Source organism: Trichosurus vulpecula, chromosome 8, assembly GCF_011100635.1.
Source record: "Trichosurus vulpecula isolate mTriVul1 chromosome 8, mTriVul1.pri, whole genome shotgun sequence".
Classification (NCBI taxonomy): Eukaryota; Metazoa; Chordata; class Mammalia; order Diprotodontia; family Phalangeridae; genus Trichosurus; species Trichosurus vulpecula.
This window is the reverse complement of record NC_050580.1, coordinates 202684492-202705388: the sequence shown is the minus strand read 5'-3', so window position 1 is coordinate 202705388 and position 20897 is coordinate 202684492. Positions and strand designations below refer to the sequence as shown.

Here is a 20897-nt window from a genome sequence, read left to right as displayed (position 1 = left end):
GTATTTTATACTGAAGGCAATAGTGAGCCACTGAAGAGCCTAGAGGAGGGGAATGGTATAATCAGATTTGGATTCAGAAAGATTATTTTGGGAGCCTTGTGGAAGGTGAATAGGCAAGAGGACAGATTGTAAGTGGAGATATCAATTAAGAGGCTGTTTCAATAGTCTGGCACAGAGATTCTTAACCATTTTTGTCTTGGACCCCTTTGATGGTCCAGGGAAGCTTAGGGAACCCTTCTCAGAATAATATTGGTTTGTGTTTTTTTTTTTTACATAATTGAAGGAAATGCCAAATTTTGATTAGAGATTAATGAAAATAAAGAATTTTCTTCCTATGTAAGTTCATGGACCCCTTGAAATCTATCCAGGAACCCCAGGTTTAGAGTACCTTGTCTAGAAGGATTAGATGAGTAGAAAAAGAGGGGTGGATGTAGGAGATAATGTACAGATGGACTTATTAAGATGTTGACAACTATTGGGATATAGGAGGTAAAGAGAAGGGAGAGTTGAAAATGACTTCAAAGTTACAAGCCTGGGTATATGAAAGGATGCTGGTGCCATCAACAGAAATAAGGAAGTGTGTAGCGATGGGCAGGCTTAGATAATGGCTTCCATTTTGGACACGGTGAGTTGGAGATGCCAGCGGGCATTTGGACATGTGGGACTAGTATTCAGGAGAAAGGCTGGATTTAGAGAATCAACTCATGAGAATTGATGAGATCATCCTAAACTACCTGCCATTTGAAAATGCGCTGAATCTTGCTAGTTGATGGAAATCAGGTATGGCCTTCGTACCAATCTCTCCTCTGATGACTAGAATTTGTTCTTGATCTTTAGGTTGGCTCCAACCACCAGAATGAATACAAATTTTAGACCATGCAGCAGATAATAGTGTTTCATAGGGAAGTTGTTGGAGGATTTAGAATCAGTCTATAGGTAGTATTTTTGATTATCCTCAGAGGGTCATTACAGTGTTGTTTAATGGGCTTGGAGCAGCAGTATCTTAGTGAAAGAGTATGTGTGAACATTTAATAAAGAAGGGACTACGTTTTTTCCTAGGTCTTTATTACTGGCACATACAAATTTGCATATAAAAGGTGCTTAAAATATTTGCTTAAAGTGGATTGTTGAATGGTTGTTGTGGAAGGGAAGAATATAGGGGAAGGACAAGGGAAGTTGTAGCAGAGAAAAAGAGAACAGACATAAAGGGACAATAAGAAAGATAAGGATAGAAAATTTATTTGTTCTTGATGGCCATTAAATAATAATAGCTGACATTTATATAGTGTTTTGGAGGTTGTAAACCACTTTACGTTCATTATCTCCTTTAGGCCTCACAACAACCCTGTGAAATGAGTACTTTGTTATTACCGCTAATTGGTAGATGAGGAAATCAAGGTTCAGAGAGGTTCTAACTTTCCATGCTCACAACTAGTGTCAGAGGTGGCATTTGAACCCAGGATATTGGACTCAAAGGCAGCAAAATTTGAATTCAAATCCTGCCTTAGACACTTACTAGCTGTATAGCTCTGAACAGCCTCAGTTTCCTCATCTGTAAAATGTAGATAGTAATAGCACCTGCCTCTCAGGGTTGTTGTGAAGATCAAATGAGACAATATATGGAAAGCATATTGAAAACCTTAAAAGCCTAAATAAATGTTAGCTATATGATAATATATAAAATATGTATAGGAAAGCTATATGATAATATATAAAAGTAATGTAAGTGTTAACTATATGATATAATAATAATATTTCTACTTTGCTGTTGACTATGTACCAAACATCTCTTGTTCCAGTCTAGAGAGGGGTTGGGAATGTGACATATGCAAATATGTAATACTACATAATATGATGAACATATACATGTAAATAGATACATATATACACATACATATATACATACATATACATGTGTTTGTATATATGTATGTGTGTATGTATATATGTATGTGTGTATATATTATATATGCGTGTGTATATATATATATAGAGAGAGAGAGAGAGAGGGAGAGAGAGGGAGGGAGAGAGTGAGAGTGAGAGGGAGAGGGAGAGTGAGAGAGAGAGAGAGAGAGAGAGAGAGAGAGAGAGAAAGTATGAGAATGTGGGAGAGGATTCATCCAGCACTCAAATTTATACACATCAGAAAACACTGTAGTGTAAGACAGAACATGATAAGCACAAAAGAAGTATGATATGAGATGTGAGGACATTTCAGCAGATTTTCAGTGTAGGAAATCTTACTCTTATACCTTCTGGGCTTATTTCTTCCTTATTCTTCTCTCACTACACATCCAGCCTAATTGGACTACTTGCTGTTCCCCAAGAGAGGGAATCATCTCCCACTCTCATGATTTTACATGGACTTCTGCTGTGTCTAGAGTCTATGTAACCCCTCCTCATCACGAACTCTAAGAACCTCTAGTTTTCTTCAAGGCTCAGGTCATGTGTCAGCTTCTGTGCAACTATCTGTTCCTGATAGTTGTTAATGTTCTCTCCCCATTTAAATTGTCATGAATGTAGTATCTGTTTATGGGATGGATCCCACCAACAGAATGTAAGCTACTTGAAGGCAGGGACAGTATTTTATTTTTGCTTTTGTATTCTTAGAACAGTTCCTTGTACCTAATGTGTATTTAAATGCTTGATTTAGATCATAATAAACTTAGAATCTCTAGATAAATAAGTATAAATGTATTTCCAGACTTTGCCTGTGTGTATGTATATTATATACACACATATGTATACACCCATAATACACACTTGTGTATTATGCACATGTATATATATATGCATGTATGTATATATACACACACACATATGCACATATATACATATGTATATATACACATAATACACATTTATAGGGGCAGCTAGGTGGCACAATAGATAGAGTGCCAGCCTCAGAGTCAGGAAAGCTCATCTTCCTGAGTTCAAATGTGGCCTTAAACATTTACTAGCTATATGACCCTGGGCAAGCCATTTAACCGTGTTTGCCTCAGTTTCTTCATCTATAAAATGAGCTGGAGAAAAAATGGCAAATCACTCTGGTGTCTTCGCAAAGAAGAGTCTATGTGTGTGTGTGTGTATGTGTGTATGTATGTATATGTATGTATATATATGTTTGTGTGTATATATGTTTACATATATAGTAACAGAAATTCTTGTAGATAGCTATTCATTTCACCTTCTAAGAATACAACATAGGCCTTTGTCAGGCTTAAGTAATAGGCCACATATAGATACATCTACTTATTCATCTATAAAATGAAGTGCCTGAACTAGATTATTTTTTAAGGTCTCTTCCAATTGCAAATCATATACACATATATAAATACACATACATATTCACGATACACATTTTAAACATATCTCTCATACTGGGCTATACATCTAAATGTGAAGGGCCACCACATCTTTGTGTATACAGAAATAAAGATATGTTCATATGCCTATCTTTGTGTTTTTGTGTCAAATTAGATAATATTTGTAAAAACTCTTAGCACAGTGCCTGGCACACAATAGGCACTATATAAATGCTTATTTCTCCTCCTTTCCCGCGTGTCCCCATTTTCAACTTCATTCATTTCTCTGTCTCTGTATATAGAAATGAATAGCAGTGGTACAGTTAGGATGATACCAGCAGTGGCCAGATGAGGGGGCTGTGGGAATGGCGAGAGAATACAGACTGTTAACAAGATGTGTTGGATTGAGACAGACTATATCATTTAAATTTTCTGCTTTGTTCAGATTGATCGTGAATAATTTCATTATTAAGATTTGGGAAGAATAGTATATTTGATTTCTCAGGTTCCTCTTGTGAGTGATCAAATAGCCATCTTTGAGCAATGGCCCTACTCCCAATAAAAGTAGGAAAAAGGTACAACAAATAAAATTTTGTGAAAAAGCCACAGAGTTTAGACTCAGTACCAAGGAGAGAACTAAAGGGGCATTGTCCCTCACTCTATAAATGTACTGCGTCTCCCTCACTCCACCCCTCACCCCCCAATTTATTTTTTGCTGCCTGTGACATATGGTGATAACTTTCAGAGAGATTGCCATAGAACGTGACCAATCTAAATCTTATAGGTCGAGCTAATTTTACAATCATTGTCCAGTTATAAATGACAGTAAGCTTTTCATATGTTGCCCTATCAGATATGTTGGCTGAAGACTGACAATGTCTTCAGTTACAAACTGGTTCTGAAAAGATAAATATTGAGTTTGGTTGTGAGGTTATTTTATGAGGAGCACATATTTTGCAGCTGGGTGGTGCAGTTGCTAGAACACTGAACTTGGAATCAGGAAGACTCATCTTCCTGCCTTCAAATCTGGCTTCAGGCATTTACTAGCTGTGTGACCTGGGGCAAGTCATTTAACCCTGTTTGTCTTAGTTTCCTCATCTGTAAAATAAGCTGGAGAAGGAAATGGAAAACCATTATGGTATCTTTGCCAAGAAAACCCCAAATGGGGTTGCAAAGAGTCAGGCAGGAAGGCAACGACCCAACCACAACGATAGCAAATACAATACCAACAACACACATTTTAGCAACAACAACAAGCATTGTGTCTACTGGATGCCCTGTATATATACACACAGATTCTTCCCTCAAGTTTAAATATAAGCCACTATTAATCATTTTTTTCCCTAAATTCAACTTGTTACTTTCAAAATAATTTGCTGCTTGACCAAATTCACTTCTTCTTAATCAGTTATTTTGTATATAGATATAACTGCCAAAATCCAAACTCCAGTAAATTTCAATTTTACTTAAACTTTGGGAGAGGAAATATGGCAAGTTGTTAACCTTAAACTTTTACCCTTTAAAACCCTCACGCTTTGGTGATGGACAAGTGTTCTCCATTAGTTTTAAGAGTAGCCAGAATTTGTACTTATGCCATAATATAGGAATGGACTTTGATTCCTTCTTTTTAAATCTTATTATGACTTGGGTCTTTGCCCAGGTGTATATCTGCAAGGGCCTGTCATCTCTCTATATAAGGGTATGATGAATATAAAATCTGATATGAACTTGCAAAATTCCTCACTGTTAGGAGGACGGGTAGGAAAAGAATCTGGGAGTACAGTTTGTAACAGGTAGTAGTCATACTTAAATAACTGAGTTCAGTTTATGTATCTGTGAACTTGGAATATGTAGGGATTTTGGAGAAAAAAAGGAGAAAGTAATTCAAACAATTATGGAAATACAAGTAATGATAAAGAAAAAGAGAAGGACCATAATCGTTACTTCTGTGTGGACTTGTATATGTTTAGACCTTGTGATAATAGGAATGAATTTAAGGTGGGAAAAGAGCAGTTCAGTTGCAAGTACAGAAAATACATCTGGACCAGAAGGATGTTTTAGGGAAGAAGGGAAACAAGTTTCCTATGGAACTGTTAATGCTTTTTTACTCACTATATGAAAACTACCTAGAGCAGGGGCTTTGTGTGTGTACGTGTGTGTGTGTATGTGTACGTGTGGGTATGTGACAATGCCCTTTGACAGTCTAGTGAATCCTATGGATTCCTTCTCAGAATAATATTTTAAAATGCATAAATAAAAATATCCAGGATTACAAAAGAAACCAAGTATATTGAAATAGAGTTACACAATATATATATATATATATATTTTTAAAATTCTCAAACTCCTAAATTAAGAACTTTAGACATAGAAGAAACACAAAGAGAAGGTGGGTAAATAAAAGAAATCTTTTAGTTCCAACATTGTACAAAACTGGGATTTGAGATAATATAGAATGGGAGTTCTTATGTTGAAATCCATAGCCCAGAGAGTCTGTGGAGAAATTTCAGGGGATCAGTGAAGTTGATTGAGGGAAAAAATAGCATATTTATTTTTACTAAATGCTAACTGAAATTTAGCATTTACTAGATTTTTAAATTTAGCTTTTTTTTAAAAAAAATACTCAGAAAAGGACTCAAAATAGACTTTAACAGACTGCCAGAGGGGTTCATGACACAACGAAGTTTAAGAACCCCTGCTTTAGGCTAGCTAGGCCATAGTGACTTAATCAGCTTGGTTGGATTTGCATAAACTTCCATTTCAGGTTAAGTTGCTTCTAAGATAATTGTGACTTTCCTGGGCAGTTTTGTAGCTATGAACCAAATGGAAACTTGTTCATTCGAGACAAAGCAAATAAGTTGCTATGAATCTCAGATTGTCATTAAGGGCTAACAGAGAGAACTACACAGCCATATAAAACATGGCAAGGAAAGGACTTTTCATCTAAACTTTCTGATTCATGTATAGTCTCAAACAATGATTTCTTTAATTAAGGATGCTGATGCTTGTGTGAGTGTGTGTGTGTGTGTGTGTGTGTGTGTGTGTCTGTTTAATCAATTTTTAGGATCACACTTGAAAAATAGTGTAGATTAAATTGGGAAAATAGCCTTTGAAACCACCATCCAAATGTGTAAGCCTGCCTGTATGCTTTTAGGCCTCCAGGTGGTGCTGTTTACCTACATATGGAAGGCCAGGCCGTTGTCATTATCCATCTCTCAGGTTCAGGTTGGGCTCTCAGTTTTTCAAATTATTTTCAGTTTCTGCAGATGTGTTCTTTTGAATGGTTCCAATAAATTTTTATAGCCACTATTTGAAAAATAGTAGGATTATTGTGATTTGTGCTTTCCAGCCAAGAACATTTCTTTATGACCAGGACACCTCTGGAGAGTTAGATCTTCACATTAGCTTCTTGGTCTCTCTCCTCTTCCAGCCTTGTCCTTCCGTCCTTCCAAACACCAGCACTTAGCCTCAGATATTGGACTGTCAGAAGGGCTTCTCAAAGCATTATTTAAACAGCTCCCTGATTTTTGCCTAAATTTCTGACTCTGTTTAGGTTATCCAACCTCTCAATCTTCCATTTCATTTAAGCCTAAAGAGAATGCATAGTTTTTCTTGAGGATAGATTTTGTCCCTAAGTATAAGTTCCTGCAAGACCTGATGTGATTTATTGTTGAGAGGAATAGAAGATTATGGTATCTCTAAATGTCTGTTAACATTAGAAAAAACTCGACTGATAAACCAATGCAACCTAAATCCCATAGACAGTATTTGTAGGAATAAATGCAAATTGGTCATTGGTAGTTTCTGACCATTTTAATGGATTTTGAGTGTGGGCAGGATTGGAATTTTGTGCTATAGCAAAGAGGAAACCAGGACTAAAGTGCTTAGAATACTTATTTCCACAATCAGTGTTCTCAAGAATTTTTCTTCAGAATTGACTTTTTACTAACCACTATGCTTTCTCTTGTTCTTTTTTTCTCCCCCTTATCTGACTAGGCATTTGTAAGCAAACTCGATGAATTCATTCAGTGGCTAAATGAAGCCATGGAAACAACAGAAAACTGGACTCCCCCTAAAGCAGAGACGGATGGCCTTAAACTCTACCTGGAGACACACTTGGTAGGACAAGATTATACTATAGTTATTATCAATAATTGAAATATTTTAATGTTTGTCTTTTTTCCTCCCTGAGGGATGATGGAGGGGGGTATGGCTTTATATTAATAAAGCTCGAATGGTGTAAACTCAAACCACAGAAACTGAAAATTTGCCAGTTATTTTAGATACTTCCAAGAAAATGAAATATTCCCTATTTCTAGCTCTGATGTCAAGCTTCTTTTCCAGAGATAGAACTATAAAGGCAAAGAACCTTGTAATACCAAAAAGTATCAGTCAAAAATGATATAGGAACCTTGCTACATAAAGCTAGAATAAAAGGTTTTTCTCTCCTTTTTTCTTTTTGGGAGAATTTAGGTAATTCTAGTGACCATTCCAACTAAGCCTTCTAGAATCCTTGTAAAATTAATGAACCTCTCATTATCAAGAGGGTCTGCTTTATCTGTTTTACACTGAATTATTTTAATAAAATATTTAAAATGATGATCTCAATCATTTTTGCAGCTATATAGGGTTTTTTTTTTTAGCATATAATTAATACAACTGTCATTATACTTGTTCCTGTCCCTGTGCAAAAGCAAAACCATTGAGGAGAAGTGGAAAACACTTGGATGAATATGCTGCTGAATATGTTAGAAGCAAGAATTATAGACTGAGGGACATTTGATGAACCTCATGAGGTTTTTACTGAATGCTTCAAATGGCCGATATCAATTACAAAGGGGTGGAAACCAAGTCCTGGAGCTGTGATAAAGCATGAAGACAAACCGCGTTGTCGTAGGAAATGAAAATTCAAGCTTTAAGGCTCTCATCTTTATTCCCTTCACTGAAAGCATAAAATTGATAAAGGCTGTGAACATGAATCCATGGCTACCCAACTGTGGGGCAGGTTCCCTGCCCCCCTTCACATACTCAGAATTTGGATCGAGTCTCTTTCTGGAGGCATTCTAAATGAATGAGAGATGAGCCAAGTGCCAGGGTTGGGCTTTGGAACTTGCAAAAGAGATCCTATAAGATATTTCTCGTATTGTGTTTGATGTCACCACAAGATCTGTCTCAAAGTCATGCCACTCCATGACAAACAATCTTTCGAATGGTAGAGCTTCACAAAACAGTGTGATCCCATAAGGAGTTGTATGGCATTTCTTTTCAAAGACTTGAGTGGATGGTGTTTAAAAATACCAGTGACCCTATACCTTTCCCTGTACTTGGTTTTTAAAATATCGCCTGTACTGTCAATTCCCTACTCAAATAGAGGTTCAATTCCACCACCCCCATTTATAAAAGGGGGTGTACATTTTGTAATAGGAAGATAAAGATATTCAATACTTTGTGATGTAAATTATATTAATTAGAATGTCAACTTTTCACTGGTATTGTTCTGACAGAGATTCTAATCTGTGTTTAAACAGGAGTATATGAACTCTATTTCACATTAAGCACACTGTCTTGATTTCTCTGGATTTCACATTTTATGGCAAACACATTGAGTTTTCAAGGTCCCAGAGGGCACAGGGGCATAAAGAGCCTTTTAGCTTAAGGAAATTTATTGAAATCCAAGTCAGGATAGTAGTGAACAAAGGTCTCTCTCCTCTTTGGGGTTTGAGTGACTTAGGCCACTTTGTAACCAATGCATGCTCCCATCCTCAAAGTCACTGTGACAGCACTCCTTACTCTGTTCCTTGTGGTAACCTCTGCCCAACACTAGCCTTCTAAATTGCAGGGCTCAGGTTAGAGGAACTGCTCTCTCAACGCTTAGCATTTATTGCTCCCTGGCCCTGCCCTTGCCCTCCTGGTGTCTCTCTTCCTGTACTTCTGCATGTTCTGAAGTAAAATTCAAGAATCATTACTCATGCATAAAACTATTATTATTTCAAAGATTGATGGAATCGCTGAAGGAGAATCTATATTCCACATAGTTGGTGTTGCTTAAATGTTGGTGGAAGGAAGAAAGGAAAGAAGGGAGGGAGGAAAGAAAAGAAAGAAAGGAAGGAGGGAAGAAAGAAAAGGGAGGGAAGGAAGAAAAGAAAGAAGGGAGAGAGAAAAGAAAAGAAAGAATGTAAGATGGAAAAAGAAAGTTTGGGAAGGAGGGCTTGGCTTGCTAGATCTTTTCAAATTGGCCATCTTAAGCTTTTCCTGTCTACTTTAAGAAGGTCATATGGTTGAGTTTAATGAGGAATGGATTTGAAGCCAAAGGATCTGGTTTCAAATCCAGGGTCTGCTATTATCCACTCTTGTGTCTTTGGACAAACCACCCAACTCTCTCTTTGTCTCAGCTCACTCACCAAAAGTGAGTGATCTCTGAGATTCTTTCCAGCTCTAAGTACCATAAATGATCCTATAATTCCCAGTTACAAAAGGATGGTAGTTTTTCTGTCAGGGCTCTGAGTTATATTGATTTAAAAAGAGATATATTGGAAATTTTGTAAATTGTCAAAAGACGTTTTATCTCCAGACCAGTCTCTTAAACATTATTTCATGCAGTCCATATAATCTTGTAGGGTGGGGGGATGGTGGTCCTTATCCCAGTTCCTTCTGGCCCTGTTTAATTGGGGTCTGAGAGAGCAGGCTACATGCCCTCAGGTTTTTAGAAGTAAACCTAAAAAGCAATAGGGTTTTCTTTAACCTCTTGGCTTGAGTGCCCATTCTGGTGTGTTCTCCCCAATATCAATCACCATTTACAGTTAGTTTCTCCCTTACGTAATTGATTTACTCAGTGACTAATGCTCCAGTATCAATTTAAGTAATTAACATTGGTTGGCTGTTACAAAAGGGTATCTACTGAAAAGGTACTACAAAAGCCCAAGTACAAAATGTTCCCCTTACCTGGGACACACTCTTCTTCAGTTCTTAGAGAAAGTGGATTCAAACTTAAAACAATTGTGACAAAGTATTCATTCCACTGCCTTTGGGGCAGCTAGGTGGAGTAATAATACATATAGAATGCTGGGCCTGGAGTCAGGAAGACCCTCTTCCTGAGTTCAAATTCAACCTCAGACACTTACTTGCTGTGTGACCCTGGGCAAGTCACTTAACCCTGTTTGCCTCAGTTTCCTCATCTGTAAAATGAGCTGGAGAAGGAAACACCAGACCTATTTAGTATCCTTGCCAAGAAAACCCCCAATGGGGTCACAAAGAGTCAGACATGACTGAAATGACTGAACCACGACAAAAATTCAATCCACCAAGTTTACTTCCAAATATGACGTGTACTGGACAGCTCCCCTTCCCACAGGTCTCAGAGTCACCTGCCTCAGCTGCCGGAAAACCCTGACTACTGGTCCTGGACCTCTGCTAGCTTGCCCTACTTGTCTTTTGAAGCTCACAGAATTGCAGTCATTTTCAAAACACCTTCAACTAAAAGCAGGGAAGAATAAACACAATAGATACAGAAACAACAGCAGAGCCTTGTACTCACGAGCTAGTCCCACTCCCTCAACTCGTCCCCACACACAAAAAACATACCTCTCCTGAGGCATTCAGCATTTCATCCTCCTTGCTCAAACCCAACCAAACAAAAGACCTTTTCTTTACCGCACGATAAATGGACTGGAAACCTTAGATTGCAAGTTCCCATTGGAAAATGAGTTACTTGAGGCCAGAGACCATATTTTTACCTTTATTTCCCTAACATAGCTCCTGGTACATAGTATGCATTTATTAAATGTTTGTTGATTGACTGAAATAATTATAGAATGCCATTCCACATATCATTATAAACTTCCAGACCCCAGCTTACTAAACATGCATGCTCCCGGAACTTGATCCCTCATTCCCATTTAATTCAAAATTCACTTCTGAAATGATCAATGAATAAAAGTATCATTCCTTAAACCAAAAAATTGATGTCAAAATGCATATTTTTGTATTTGTATAAATATATGAATTTATCTGTCTGTGGATATACAGTATAGTATAGAGGATAATACATAGTGTAGTATAGAAATACAGAAACTATATAGTATATAGTCTATACCCATGATACATATATATATATGTATACACACATACATACTTATATACATATACATACATACGTATATGTCTATATATATATATATTTCTATTTCTATGTATATCTATCTATCTATCTATGGACATGCTGGAAAATGAGGGAACAAATAAACCAGTGTAAAGCATCTAAAAATTATCTACTGTGTTGTTAAGTAGTTCTTAGATAGTAAAACAAAATCACCCTGCACCCAATTACCTGCGTTTGCTTTGCATATGCACTGCCCTAGTTAATCTCATCTGGAGGCACACTGAAAAACTACAATGCATACAAATGAGTTTGACCAGTATGGCGAGGGGACCTAAAGTCATTCATTCATTCAAGAACAATTTATGACCGGACTTTCTCTGTATAAAGCATTGCAAAGAGATACCAAAATAATTAAAACATGGTTTCTGCCCTCATGGAGCTCAAAAGTCATAGGAGGATTGATTGAAGAAAACTGGAATGAAAAGGGAAAAAAAAGACTTAGGGGAGAAGATGTAACAATTATCTTCAAATATTTGCAAGGTGATTACACGGAGGAAGGATTAAATATGTTTTCAGTAACTCTATGGAGAGGAGACCAATGAGTAGGAGTTACAGAGAAACAGATCTTGACTCAGTAAAAGAAATAAATCCCTCATGATTAGAGTTGTCTAAAAATGGAATGGTTACCTCATGAGTAGTGAGTTTTTACGAGGTAACCAATTTCACAGGAGGTGTTCAGGAAGAGCCTAGATGACCATATGTTGGAGTTGTCATAGTAGGGATTCATTTCGCTCTTTTAGAAATGAATTAGATATCATTTTAGGTCCTTTTCATCTTTGGGATTCTATGTTTCTTTGTAAATTCTAGATTCCCCTAGTTTCTAGCTTAATCCAAAACAGAACTGAACTATTTAATGTTGTGTACCCCTGAGCTTCAGACCAACCTGACTCATTTGCATGAGCTAATCTTAAAGGGACAGTACTTTATTGTTGAGAGTTTATAAGTATTGGAATTTATACATCCATATTCTAAAAGTAGATTTGCTGTTTTGATTGTAAGGTCTGTACCAGGTTTGATGGGGTCAATGTGATAGATTCAGTAGTGTTCAATAAGGTACTGAAAATATTTTTCTGTAGATATTAATCTATAAAGTTGTATAGACAGCTATATATGTAGAATTGTAGACATTTATAAAGTCAGAATTAGTTTGGAAAGTGGTTAACATACCTGCATCAGGAACAATAGATAGAAAATGCAACACAAACTTGACTCTTTATATTGATAGCTTTTGTTTTTACATCAGTAAGATTTCCTCTTGTGTTCCTCCTCTTCCTCCTTCTAGAAATTCATCCCTGATAACAGTGAATTTTTTAAAACTTTTTTCCCTACTTTATTATTTAATATTTTTAGTTTTCAGCATTGATTTCCACAAGATTTTGAGTGACAAATTTTGTCCCCATTTCTACCCTCCACCCCCACTCCAAGATGGCATATATTCTGATTGCCCCATGCACCAGTCAGCCCTCCCTTCTGTCACCCCACACCCCCTTCCCCCCCAAATCCCTTTTCCCCTTACTTATAGGGCAAGATAGATTTCTCTGCCCCATTGCCTGTATATCTTATTTCCCAGTTGCATGCAAAAACAACTTTTTTTGAACATCTGCTTTTAAAATTTTGATTTCCAAATTCTACCCCCTCTTCCCTCCCCACCCACTCTCTCTAAGAAGACAAGCAATTCAATATAAGCCACATGTGTATCATTATGCAAAACACTCCCATAAATAGCCATGTTGTGAAAGACTAACTGCATTTCCCTCCCTCCTATCCTGTCCCCTTTATTCAGTTTTCTCCCTTGACCCTGTCCCTTTTCAAAAGTGTTTGCTTTTGATTACTTCTTCCCCCCTATCTGCCCTCCCTTCTATGGCCCCCCCTTTTGTATACCCTTCCCCCTACTTTCATGTGGGGTAAGATACCCAGTTGAGTGTGTATGTTATTCCCTCCTCAAGTCAAATCTGATGAGAGCAAGATTCACTCATTCCCCCTCACTTGCCAGCTCTTCCCTTCCGATGAACTGCTTTTTCTTGCCACTTTTATGTGAGATAATTTACCCCATTCTATCTCTCCCTTTCTACCTCTCTCAATATATTTCTCTCTCATCCCTTAATTTGATTTTATTTTTTTTAGATATCATCCCTTCATATTCAACTCACCCTGTGCCCTCTGCCTATATATATGTATATTCCCTTCAACTACCCTAATACTGAGAAAGGTGTCATGAATTACACACATCATTTTTCCATGTAGGAATGTAAGCAAAACAGTTCCACTTTAGTAAGCCCCTTATGATTTCTCTTTCTTGTTTACCTTTTTATGCTTCTCTTGATTCTTGTGTTTGTAAGTCAGATTTTCTATTCAATTCTGGTCTTTTCACTGAGAAAGCTTGAAAGTCCTCTATTTTATTGAAAATCCATATTTTGCCTTGGAGCATTATACTCATTTTTGCTGGGTAGGTGATTCTTGGTTTTAATCCTAATTCCTTTGACCTCCAGAATATCATATTCCAAGCCCTTCGAGCCCTTAATGTGGAAACTGCTAGATCTTGTGTTATCCTGATTGTGTTTCCACAATACTCAAATTGTTTCTTTCTGGCTGCTTGCAGTATTTTCTCCTTGACCTGGGAGCTCTGGAATTTGGCGACAATATTCCTAGGAGTTTTCTTTTTGGGATCTTTTTCAAGAGACGATTGGTTGATTCTTTCAATTTCTATTTTACTCTCTGGCTCTAGAATATCAGGGCAGTTTTCCTGGATAATTTCTTGAAAGATGACATCTAGGCTGTTTTTTGATCATGGCTTTCAGGTAGTCCAATAATTTTTAAATTATCTCTCCTAGATCTATTTTCCAGGTCAGTGGTTTTTCCAATGTGATATTTCACATTGTCTTCCATTTTTTCATTCCATTGGTTCTGTTTTATAATATCTTGAATTCTCATAAAGTCACTAGCTTCCACTTGCTCCAGTCTAATTTTTAAGGTAGTATTTTCTTCAATGGTCTTTTGGACCTCCTTTTCCATTTGGCTAATTCTGCCTTTCAAGGCATTCTTCTCCTCATTGGCTTTTTGGAGCTCTTTTGCCATTTGAGTTGGTCTTTTTTTTAAGGTGTTATTTCCTCCAGTATTCTTTTGGGTCTCATTTAGCCAGTCATTGACTTGTTTTTCATGATTTTCTTGCATCACTCTCATTTCTCTTCCCAATTTTTTCCTCTACTTCTCTGAGTTGCTTTTTCAAATCCTTTTTGAGCTCTTCCATGGCTTGAGACCAATTCATGTTTTTCTTGGAGGCTTTTGATGTAGGCTCTTTGACTTTGTTGACTTCTCCTGGCTGTAAGTTTGGATCTTCTTTGTCACCAAAAAAAGATTCTAGAGTCTGAATCTAAGTCTGTTTTTGCTGCCCATTCATATTCCCAGCCAATTACTTGACCCTTGAGCTTTTTGTCAGTGTATGACTGCTTGTAGAGTAGAGAGTACTTTGTCCCAAGCTTTAGGGGCTGCACTGCTGCTTTCAAAGCTACTTCTACACAGCAAGCTCTGCCACACCAGTGCTCTTCCTCCCCCAAGAACTGACAACCTAGACCTAGACCCAGATCCAAGCAGGTTCCGCACTCCTGCTCTGATCCGCCACTAAATTCCTCCCACCGGATGGGCCTGGGGCCGCAAGCAATGGCAGCTGGTGTTCTGGAAGAAGCCCCAGAGCTGCCCCACTCCTGCTGCCCCTGGGGCTGGGGCTGACCATGAATGCCTTTCGCTCTGATCCAGAAGATCCAGCAGTTTTTCCCACTAACCTTCTCTGTTGTCTTTGGTGTTTGTGGGCTGAGAAGTCTGGTAACTGCCCCAGGTCAGTGATTTATGACCCTACAGACTGTTCCGCCCAGCTCCGGTCAGGTTGGTCCTGGCATGGCCAGGTGTTTGGAGGGATCTAGGGGAGAGCTTAAGCAAGTCCCTGCTTTCCAGCCGCCATCTTGGCTGTGCCTCTGAACACAGTCCGAATTTTTTTTTAATTGAAGAAGGAGAAGAGAAAAAAATCAGCAAAAATAATCATCACATTGAATATTCAGTATTCCACACTCGTGGACCTGACCTATAAAAAAGAATGGGCAGGGGAGATGTCTCATTATATCTCTTCTGTGAGACCAAGTTTTTTTTAAAAATTATTTTATGGCATTCTGTTTTGATTGTTTTGTGGTGGTTCTATTAATATTGTTGTAGCCTTCATATATATTGTTTTCCTGGCTCTACTTGCTTTACTTTGTATCGGTTCATTTAAGTCTTTCCATACTTTTCTGTATTCATCGTGTTTGTCTTTTCTTATAGAGTAGTAAAATTCCATTCCATTCATATTCCATCATTTGTTTAGTCATTCACTCAAAGTTGGGTATCTACTTTATTTCTAGTTCTTGACAATCACAAAATAATTTTGGCTCTTAATGTCCTAGAAGTGTTAGCCAGTGGTGTTTGAAATTTGTTGTGCTTTGTCCCCCTCATCTTTGGAACTACCATTCTGTAGTGGAAATTAGATCTATTTCAAGAACTTTTACCACTCAGTCCTTCTACTTATCAGAAGAATAATTTGTCTTTTTCCCCCCTCTTTAGACATTGTTTTTGAATGGGCCACACTGCCTTCATCTTTCAGGCTGAACAGGTACATATTGGATCATTACCCAAAGCAGTTGAAATTTGAGATGTAGTAAAAATGTATGTTCTCATAGGGCCAAGTAGATGTGAGGGGAGACTTATCAAAGGAACACAAACAATTTCCTAAAGAGATCTTAGACATGGGGATCTCATCTGCTACACTCATCACTTTCAGTATCACTGCTATACTTATGCCAGGCCTGACTTTTAGGTTCCAATCTTCCCATTATGATCTACTTTTTGGACGCTTTGCCATAGTTGTCCAAACTTAATGTATCTAAACCACAAACAGCTTTTCCCTGAAACATTTCTCTTTGATTTCTTTATTTCTCTTAATGATTCTGTTATTCTTACAATCACCTATAATGATAACTTCCAAATTATTTTTTCTATACTCTTCTCATGATGTTTCCTACATCTAAAATTCTCAATTGATATCCTATCCTGATGAAGGTCCATGGCAAATGCCACCTCCTTAGTAAAGCTTTGCCTAATCTTGTCTGCTAGAAATGATGGGGCTATAACTAGGGGGAACAGTGAGGACATTGTACTAGAGCACCAGAATTTAAAGGGCACTCTAAATTGCAGTTGCATATCTCTAGAACAGGGGTGGGGAACCTGTAGCCTCAAGACCACATGTGGCCCCCTAGGTCCTCAAGTGCAGTCCTTTGACTGAATCCAAACTTCGTAGAATAAATCTCTTTAGTTCTCAAGTGTGGCCCTTTTGCTGAATCCAAACTTCCCAGAACAAATCCTTCTATTAAAGGGATTTATTCTGGGAAGTTTGGATTCAAAGGGCTGCATTTGAGGACCAAGAGGACCACGTGGCCTCAAGGCCACAGATTCCCCATCTCTTCTCTAGAAACATGAAACAACTGATCATAGGACTGAGTTAGTAAAAATAATTAGTTAAAATAGGAAGCTGCTAAATGGTCTGCTTCTTTCCTGCCATGATTGTTCTTCAGATGAACTTCTTGTTGGCCATACCCTACTCTGTTCTCCTCTCTAGTCCCACCAGTGGCAGCTCCCAAAGAAGCAGCCTTTCATTTTCCTGGGATTTCTATCCATCGGACTCAGTTCTCTGGATCTTACTCTTTTCTCCAATGTATCAGCTGAACTTATCCTAAAATATTGATATGAGGGTTGATTTTCATTGCTTACCATATTACCAAAAGGTCTAGTTACAGCTATGTTTGATCTAATAACACTTTGTACTCCTTTTATGCATCGATCATGTGAAAAATTTGTATTCCATTTATCTGAACATACATGTCATCATTTCTACTAGATTGTATGCTTCTTGAAATCCAAGTCTCAGGGCTTAGCATAGTACAGTGTAATAGTATGACAGTTAATAAGTAGTGATTGAATGCAATTTGAGAGTATAGGATTGAGACCGTAGAGTTCAGGTGCTCAAATTCCAGCTCTATTAATTAATAATTATGTGGCCTTGGATAAGTCACTTAATGAAAGGATCAATGAATCATATAAGTATGTATTAAGCCCTTTGTATGTGCTAAACACTTTTCGAAGTGCTTACATTTAGCAATACAAATAAAAAATAGTGGCACAGGCCCATGCCTCAAGGAGCTTGCATTGTAGTAGTGGAAAATGAAATCTCTTCTAATAATCATGCCATCCCTTACACAATTGTGAAAGTTAACATTTTCACGACATATTTCTATAGACAAAGAAGTACAACAAAAGAGAATTGTGTCTGAAACTGTTATGTGTCATTTGTCTAAAATTTATTTATGACAAAGATAACCACAGGAAAGATGATGATGGCTATGATATTTGATGTTGACTTAGTTCATATCTTTTCTACAATAGTAGCCAAATGTGTTTGCTAATCATTGAAAGCTTCCCAGGATCTCTTTGAGGAAGTGCTGTGAAGGTGCTTTATTTTAACTGTAAGAAATACTGTGAAATTGCGATGATACATCAATGATTTTTCATGATAATTAATCATCTGCTTACAACCTAGCTGTTCCTTTCAAAAAATATAATTCCTATCTTCCTGGAAAGTGACATTTTCAGGAAAATGTCAGTCTGGAAAGGTATTTTGCAAGTATTGAATATATTGAACATTCCTCTTTTTTGAAAACCACTTTAATATAGTGTTATATATGTGCCTTTGGCTAATCCTGACTCCTCTCCCTCCCTCCTTCCTCCACTTCTTGCTCACTAAAGATACTAAGGCCACCCAAACTCCAATTTCAACTGAAGCACTATAAATAATGTGGCCACTTCCATTGTTCCTGGCAGCCTGCTTAGATTTTCCTCTAAAGATATAGCACGGTATCTTCAGAATGACAGTGCTGTAAAGCTGAAGGAGTAGAGTGGGTTAATATTGTTCCTCTCAGGAGACTTCCTTTTAAATGTATTCACAGTGTTAGTTTGGCTTTCTGAACTTATAACCCTGAGCTCCCCAAATTGTTTTCATGCATCCCTAAGTCCCCAAATGGGCATTGGATCATATAGTAATCAGTCACAAGAAAACAAATAAGTTCTAATATCTCAAAAGGGAAATAGGGACCAATCAGAATATCAGGTAAGGGAAAATAAATCAAGTAGATGTCTCATATATATCAGAGGCTGGAGAAACAAATAGAGCATGGATGCCTAGTTCAAAATTGAGTAGGGACTTTATATAGATGACAGCATGATGCAGTATTTTGCAAACATGAACATTTACACCCCATACCACCCCCCCCCGCCCTCGTCCATCTTAATGGCCTTGAAAAGAAAAGATTTGTTGGTCAGTTTTAAAAATGGGAAACTGAGGTAAAAGATGGTAGCATTATAATTATATACATGAACACATACATATGTGTGTTTATGTATATATATATATATACAAACACACATATGTGTGTACGTATATATATGTGTATGTATATACATACATACATACATACATATATATATATATATATATATACATATATACACAAACACATACACACATTATATATACACATACACACACATATTTCACCTTGGAATATTTTGCCTTCATGACCAGTTTTTGGAATGCTTTCTCAACTCATGTTAGAAGTATCATCTAGTAAGAATGCTAGGTACTTGTGCACCAAGTACACTGCTCTGCTAATTCATCTGTCTTTCCCAGTTGGAGGAACTATATATTGTCACATCCTTTCTAGCAAAGCATTGATCTGATTTATGACACGTGGTTTGACATGAGTGAGTGCTTATCTCTCATTAGACATCTTTCTGCTCCCAGCTATCTCCCTTGAGCTTTCCCTGTTTCTGAAGTTCTCTCTTGTTCAGTCATGCATCTTGGGACCAGTCCCTTTCCTCTCTTTTTATCCCCATCCCTCCCAGTAGTCCTGAATCTTCTCACAGGAATACAATATGGAGATCAGGTCCAAAAAACTGGTGGAAGTAAAGTTCTGAATTTCAACGAGGAGAAACTAGGCTCAAGGCAGAGCTGTTCTGAGAAGGGTGCAGGACAGCACCTTCCCGGGAGGTAAAGAATCCATGACCAATCACTGTTCTCCCTTCCCCTCCCTATCAGTATTTCTCTCAAGGCAGCCAGCTGGAGTGGGTTTGGAAGGGGGCCTAGAGGGACAACCTCCCAAAACTTGCCTACATGACACTAGCTGAGGTTTATAAGTTGATTTGTAAGTATGTGAGACTCATGCTATTATTTTTTACTTGAAGAATCCATTTTCCTTCTGTGACTATTTCCATAAGTTAATAATAATGCAAGAGGTGTTTAATAATTGACTGAGGCAATAAGCTGAGAATATTGCCTATAGTCTGAGATCTCTGTATACCAATGTGAAAAGTATGGGTCCTAAAGTGAACTAGAGATTATAATGCAGGGAGGCAAACATCATCTAGTAGATAATTATCGAGACTTGGTGGGATAAGGTATAGCAATAAAAGGCTATGTTTTGTTCACCTGAAACTAATTTGAAAGGGTGGCAAAGTGCAAATCCAAGAATCTGAGAGAAGCATGATAAAGCATTTGCACATGGATAAAAGGAAACAATAGTAATCATCATCAATAATAAATCTGTATTCTCATCAATATTGGTATTCCCTTTACTGCCTCAGATTGCAACCCATCTGGGACTTCTGATCCCAAGAGATTCTTGACCTTGTACATTTACAAATCCTTTGTGAACGGTCTACCCAATGTCCTGGTGGTCTTCCTCTAAGAGCTTTATTATTTCACTTATAGCAGTCCAGCAATCAGATTGTCTATCTGTTATCCATTGCCTTTGCTGTATACATGGCTACCCCACCTCTTTTTCTAATCCCATTTTTGGGCTATATCTTCTATGCCACTTCTTATGTGCAGATTATCTTCATTGATACTATGTTGCTGCTTATGCAAAGGAAAACATGTGTTTCAATGCATTATACAGGGGATTTGATAAATATTTTTTGAATCGAAGTAGAATTGAATGTCAAAATCTAAAGAGTGCTATTCCAACCAAATGAACTAGGATGTACCAACTTTCAGAGTGTTTCATTTCAAGAAAGTTTCTCAATCCTTTTCTAAACTATTATAATCCCCATTGTACAGGATGGAAAAAAACTAACAAATATCATGGTCTTTCACTTTAAATTCTGCCATCTACTTATTTTTTGGAGGGGGGGGATGAGAAATAAAAGTGATCATGATATCCACAAATATATGGAACATGACTTATGCATACTTTCCTGTCCCGTGTGATTCTTGTCCATGTCCATCCAAAATGTTTTTCTCGTTTGATATCATGAGGATACCAGCGTTACCATACAACCAACCCCATTTTCCTTTTTAATCA

General features: G+C 37.4%; 1 protein-coding gene across 2 annotated transcripts in view; it reads left to right on the top strand.

Moving 5' to 3' along the window:
* The window catches only part of AKAP6 (A-kinase anchoring protein 6), a 495488-nt gene that overhangs the window by 159081 nt on the left and 315510 nt on the right, over positions 1 to 20897 (top strand). For both annotated transcript variants that reach the window (XM_036734767.1, XM_036734768.1), the window contains one exon: positions 7302 to 7424. In XM_036734767.1, coding sequence (XP_036590662.1) covers positions 7302 to 7424 — 123 coding nt within the window. The remainder of the gene's footprint in view (positions 1 to 7301; positions 7425 to 20897) is intronic.